This window comes from Myodes glareolus, chromosome 18 (genome assembly GCF_982192425.1).
Source record: "Myodes glareolus chromosome 18, mMyoGla1.1, whole genome shotgun sequence".
Classification (NCBI taxonomy): domain Eukaryota; kingdom Metazoa; phylum Chordata; class Mammalia; order Rodentia; family Cricetidae; genus Myodes; species Myodes glareolus.
In genome coordinates, this window is record NC_142043.1 from 69,000,124 (window position 1) to 69,006,576 (window position 6,453).

At 49.3% G+C, this 6,453-nt stretch overlaps 1 protein-coding gene across 5 annotated transcripts in view; it reads left to right on the top strand.

Annotated features, from left to right (window-relative positions):
• Positions 1-5,835, top strand: part of LOC148119209 (H-2 class II histocompatibility antigen, E-S beta chain-like) — a 22,276-nt gene extending 16,441 nt beyond the window's left edge. For 2 of the 5 annotated variants that reach the window (XM_087898450.1, XM_087898449.1), the window contains exons 3-6: positions 3,377-3,658; positions 4,739-4,849; positions 5,124-5,248; positions 5,543-5,835. In XM_087898450.1, the coding sequence (XP_087754576.1) occupies positions 3,377-3,658; positions 4,739-4,849; positions 5,124-5,224 (494 nt within the window). In that variant the 3' untranslated portion in view covers positions 5,225-5,248; positions 5,543-5,835. Of the gene's footprint in view, positions 1-3,376; positions 3,659-4,738; positions 4,850-5,123; positions 5,249-5,468 lie in introns of all 5 variants that reach the window. The other 3 variants (XM_087898453.1, XM_087898451.1, XM_087898452.1) reach the window with 2 other exon arrangements.
• Positions 5,836-6,453: the final 618 nt, after the last annotated feature.

A 6,453-nucleotide genomic window follows, 5' to 3' on the forward strand; every position in this document is an offset into this window, starting at 1 on the left:
AGGTAAAGACGCACCCCGGGGTGTGGGCTTCCCAGAGACAGTCACACAGAGGGAGACCTGCCCCTGGGCTACAGCCCCCACAGGAAGAGCAGGCAGGGGTTGTCTTGAAATCAGTCATATCCAGTGTCCGACTCTAAGCAGACACCTCAAAATTTTTCTCAGAAAGCTTTTCTTTTCTGTCTTCTTTGATGAAAGAGACACATGAGGTGGCTCTCCAGGTGGATGGATGTGAACTCAGGAGCCACTACTGTAACACAAGGGGCTTGGCGTGTGTCCCTTCCCTGTAGTCTGTGGTGAGAAACTGCAGGTCACAGCTAGGGACAGAAACAACACAGCATTGCTGATTGTTGCTTAGCTGAAGGCTTCAGTCACCCCAGAGTGAGGGCCTCTCTCTCCTCTCAGGTCCCCAGTGTTTCCTGGACTTTCCCTCCTGCCTCGGGTGAAGCAAGGTGTGCTGTGCTCACAAATGCAGCTCACTGAGAATGAAGTGTCAGACTGAGCTGTGTGGGGAGTCAGGGGTGGGGAGGTTCGTGACCTGTGAATGGAAGATTCCAGAAAGAACTGCACCTGCTGCAGGGCAGGGGACTCACTAGACCTTCAGTGATGTGGGGAGGTTGAAATGATGCAGATCCACGGCCTAATGACAATTAACCCTGACCTATCATTGGTCCCATTCTTTGCCCCTCCGTGTCTCTGACTTGACATCCTGGACTACAGAGTTGAAACCTTTCAGGATGTATGGAACTGTCAGGCACATACTTTCCCCACACAGAAGCCAGGACTGTTATCAGAGCCCTGAGGCCATGGCCAGTTCCCCACTGTGCTGTGACCCCACCCACCCGATGCTCCCATGATGCACTTAGAAGCGTTTCTTCATCAAATCCTATGTTCTGTTACCATGGAAACATCACAGATCAATCACCATATGGGAACATGGAATGTGGGGTCATCTGACTCTGTATTCTTGGGCCATGGCCACACATATTTGGCTCTAGAATCAACTGTCCCTTGTCCCCCTGAGGTGACATCTGTATCACTGACTGATTACAAGGCGCCTCTGCCTTTTCTGGGCTCCTTAGGTCTAAGGTCCCTGCTGTCGTTCATTTCCTTATTTACGATTTTATTTTACTGGATGATCCACACTCAGCCTTTAATTCACTGTTTCCTTATTTAATGTGTCAGCATTGCTATCTTGATGAGGAGAAGTGTAGTTACAGGTCCTGTGTTCTTCCTCTGCGTCACTAGGACAGTGTCTGCCTCACGTCCCCGCCTCAGATCTGCTCTCCTGTCTGATATGGAGAGGCTGTGGGTCCAGGAACCCAGAGACACCTGACATCCAGACGCTCAGGCCCCTTCTGTAAAATGAGCCAGTGTTGGCATGTGACCTGTGGACCTGGTCCTGAACACTTTACCATCTCTGGGTTACTAAGGATGTCATCCGGTGCCTGACAAAGTTCTGAATTTGGGGTTCTGACCAGCTGTGTTTCTTGATCTGGTCACACAGAATAAAAAGGGATAGGAAGGGAAAGTGGAGGAGCCAGGAAGGACTCCAGTGTTAGAAGTTACACAGCAGAGAGAAAAGCCAGGGAACGTGCAGGTGTGGGGATGGCTGGCTGTGGGCTCAGGGGCAGCCAGGAGTGTGGTGATTCAGCTTTGGTGTGTGTCCTAGTCAGGGTTATGGTTGCTGTGATGAAGCACCACAACCAAAGCAAATCAGGAAAGGGTTATTTAGCTTATATGATATCTATGTTCATAATTAAAGGAAATGAAGATAGGAACTCAAACAAGGCAGGAACCTAGAGGCAGGAGCCGATGCAGAGGCCATGGAGGAGTGCTGCTTACTGACTTGCTCCCCATGATTTGCTCAACCTTCTTTCTTAGAGAACCCAGGACCACCAGCCCAGGAAGGGATCCATCCATAATGGCTGGGCCTTCTGGTATAATCAGGAATAGAGAAAATATCCTCCAGGCTTGTCTAAGAATGATCTTATGGAGACATTTCCCAAACTGAGCTTGTATCAAATTGACATAAAACTACCCACAACCATGTGAGGTGTTGAAAATCCCATTTACAGAGCTCAAGGTGGGGAGTTTCTTCACAAAACATGGGAAGATTGTTGAGAGTCGAACTGAATTTTTTGTTTTTAAAAAAGGCTTCTTTAAACTACTTTGAAGGGGAGGGCAGGGAGATTTGCAGTGACACCATGAGAACAGCTCTTACCCTGTGTTGTCCAGACAGAAACAATAGGAGAAACACAGGGGCTTCTGTAGTTCAGGTAGGATTCTCCCCAGCGCTGCCTTCTGTGCTTGTCCCCTGCTCTGCATGGCTCAGGGTGCAGACTGCAGCTCAGCCCACAATCCCTGCAGCTCACACTGACAGGCCCCTGTGAGGTGACTGTGAATCCCTGTGTAGCAGACATTAAGAGAACACTGGTCTAAGGTATGGCAAAGTTGATTTATTTGGAGTTTTGCAAAAAACCCAGAAGACAAAATATTCCTCAGTTAATCTTCCTGCCTCATACACAGAACTGTCCTCATCTATGGTAGCACAAATTCTCATCGGTATTAATAATAAAACTCAGAGTCAGATATTAGGGGGTGAAAGCTGAGAGATCAGAGAGCAGAGCCAGTCACGAGAGTTCTTACCTCTATCAAATTTCGGGCCACAAGGGCGATCGTGTCCTCAGCCTGCATCCTGACACGGACTGCCTACACTGCACTGCCTGGACTGACTGTCTCAGCCTGCACTGGGCTCCTGTCTCCTTCTACCTTATATTCCTCTCTCTGTCCAGTCACTTCACTCCTGTCTCCACCTCCCTAGTGCTGGATTCAAGGCTGTGATTCCAACTGCTGGGACCACCTATGTGTGAGCTCTGTTTCTCTTTTACACAGATTCAATTTTCAAGCACAGGGTGGCCTTGACCAAACCCAGATCCATCTGCCACTGTCTCCTGAGTGCTGGAATTAAAGGTGTACGACACCACTGCCTGGCCTCTAGTGTCTTAGATCTCTGTACTCTGATTTTTAGGCAAGCTTTATTTGGTAAAACATAAATAAAATATCACTACAATCTATAGACAAAAAGAAGAGACATAATCTAGGGACACATGTGTGTGATTTAGCTGTGGGGGAAATTACCACAGCAGGAAGAAGAGTCTTTCCCTGGCAGAGAGGACATTCACCTCCAGATGGCGATTCCTCCAGGGAGCTGAACTGAGAGCTAAAGACTGTATAGACACCCTAAGTCCTGGGACAACTGTGTTAGAATCTTAGTCCTGTCTGGACCTCAACCTGGGGGAATGGTTCCTGACAGGCAGCCAACCAGGGAGGAAATCTCTGCCCTCATGACTTACTCTCACCTCCCTTTCTCCTCTAGTTGAGCCCCAGGTGACTGTCTACCCAACAAAGAAGCGGCCCCAGGAGCACCACAACCTCCTGGTCTGCTCTGTGAGTGGCTTCTACCCTGGCAGCATTGAAATCAGATGGTTCCGGAATGGCCAGGAGGAGAAGACTGGGGTCGTGACCACGGGCCTGATCCGGAATGGAGACTGGACCTTCCAGACCCTGGTGATGCTGGAGACGGTTCCTCAGAGTGGAGAGGTTTACACCTGCCAGGTGGAGCATCCCAGCCTGACCATCCCTGTCAGAGTGGAGTGGAGTGAGTGGGAAGGAAGCTCCTGACCCTGTGAATTCCCTCCTTCGTGGGAGGGGCGTGGCTTACCCCTGCCTATTAGCTCTCTCTGACCCTCTAAATCCCTGCCAACCAGGAAGGGGGAGCATCTCACCTCTGCCTGTCTGCCTTCTCTACCCACAAACTATTTCCTCTGGTCTGTGCTGTCCTCCCCTTCATTGTGGCTCACAGGGGTAGCTGTGTGATCTTCCACAAGTACCTTTGCCCCCTGGGAAGCAGTTCTGCCCCCAAATACTCCTCTGAGACATCCTGTGACATCATCTGTTAATGGAGGTTTCTGTCCTACATGGTCCTGCAATCCTTCAGTTCCAAATAAACACACAGAGGTCTTCATTAATTATAAACTGATTGGCCTATTAGCTCAGGTGTCTTATTAACTCTTTTATTAGCCCATAATTCTTGTCTGTGATAGATATGAGGCTTGGTACCTTTTTTGGTGAGGCAGCCACAGCTTGCTTCCTCTGTGTCTGTGTGACAACTGTAGACTGAAACTTCACTCTTCCCATAATTCTCATTGCCACGCCTCTACTTCCAGCCTGGTTGCTGCCACTCTGACTATACTTCATGCCTGGTTACTGGCCCATCAGCATGTTGTTAAAAATAATACAAGCGACATGATAAAAGACAATTGTCCCACAGCAAACACTGGCCCAGGGACCTGCTTAGCCCTGGCTGCAGCCTCTGCCTCTGGCTGGGTTGTGTTTCTGCTGCTACTCATGGAGATGATGGACAAGGAGAAGCACAGGGCCATGGCTGACCTCAAAGATGTCCAGTCTCAGCTCTGTCTTTGCTTAGCTCTGTCACCCTCAGGACTGTGCAGCCTCAGAGCTCAGAGACTTCCTGTCAGCTCAGCTCAGGGCGGCCATAAGAAGTCTCTTCATGCTGTAAGCTTCTTGCTGTTTGATTGCTTCCAAACATCACCAGGAGTGTTCAGTTCCAGCTCCCCTAGAACAGGCTTCTTCCTCAGTCTCAAGGTTCTGAATCTCATGGTCTCAAGTGGAGATGAGATTTGGGGTGAAAACCTCTAAACCCGGCTTCCTTTCCCAGGGGTTCAGTCCTCATCTGCACAGAACAAGATTTTGAGTGGAGTCGGGGGCTTCGTGCTGGGTCTGCTCTTCCTTGGACTGGGAATGTTCATTTTCTACAGGAACCAGAAAGGTAAGGAGCCTGGTGGTGGCCAAGACTCCACAGCATTTCAGGGACTAGCCATACTTAGTTCTCAGGATGTCACTGGCCCTGTGACCTCAGGTTTCAACGAACTCTGAACCCAATAGCCTATAATTATTGTACTGAACCCTGAGGAGTGATAACATATGGAGATGTGAAAGTTAAAGCGACTCTGACTTGAGAACTGGGAACAGAGGAAGAGTTTAGGAAGAGCCACTGGGCTGGTGAACCTGAGGCTTCCTGTGCCCTCCCTCTCTGTCCACAGGACCTCTGCCCTGGCGCTGTGCACTGCTGCCCTGCCAGAGGGATCACTTGTGGAAGATCTGCCTCCACGCACTTAAATGCCTATTTTGTTCTCTTCTCTAGGACAGTCTGGAGTTCAGCCGACAGGTAACATCCTTCAGTCTTCCCTCAGAGACAGATCTGCCTTCCCTACAGTGTGGGGTCTGAGAAATGATGGACACCAAACAAAATTGCTGGGGAAGGTGTAGGTTCCTGGGTCTATCCAGGCAGTTTGCCCTGAGCCATGTTCCGTTCACAAGTCCTGTGCTCTGAAGCAGCATTGACCTGGGGCGTGAGACGTTCTCTCTGCTCACTCTCATGCTCTCAGGAGAGGTCTGAAGTGGTGGCAGAAGCCACTGCAGAGTTAGGTCTGGAAACACCGCTGCCCCCTGTGCTCTGCAGGACTCCTGAGCTGAGGTGAGTTGACAAGACTGAAGGAAGGAGCTCTCTTGCCATGAAATCACTGACCAACCTGGTTGGCTCGTGTTCCTCCATTGACAATGCTGCCCCAGGACCTCCTGGCTCTGGACCCTGCAGACATGTGCTCCCTGACAGCCTGCTTAGACCCTGCCTGGGCCTGGAAGCCCTGGGGCAGAAGTTTCCTCCCATGTGTCCCGCCCTTTGTCTAGAGCTTCTGAGCTAAGCTGTTGTTATGATGCTTTCCTACATTTCTTCAAATAAACAAAGAATGGCAATTACCTGCTTCAGAGATTTTCAAGAAGAAATAGCACAGAGAAAGGAATGGCCCACTGTTAGACACTGTTTGTACAGGATAAACATCACAGATTGGGGGTAGGAAATAGGTGTTATCTATTACTTGTTAATTAGAATGTTTTTCTGAATAGGATTGAATTTGAAAAGATAACTGTAAGACTTTAAGACAATTATGAAGCCATTTCTGACAATTCCAAACCCTCTCAGCATTTGTACCTTAGTGCTTCCCCTCCTCCCCTGGGTACCAAGGACCTAACAGCTACACATGCACGTACTCAGTTCCTGAACAATTACCCATACACGTATGTTTTGACTCAGTCCCCTGGGAAATGGGGTCAAAATGACCTCTTACCTCATCTGATCTGACAATAGTTCTCCAGCCAATTATTGGTATTAGCCCTTTTCGAACAAGTCAATCATAATGGTCAAGGAATAACCCCTCTTGTTTCTATAGGGCCTTCTCCTTTAAAAGTAGACTGTACCAGCTAGTCGGGGTCTCTCGGCTTCCTGAAAGCTGAGGGACCCTGTCATGACAGAATTAATAAAATCCTCATGCTTTTGCATCGGCTCTGGTGTATGAGGTGGTCTCTGGGGGCGAT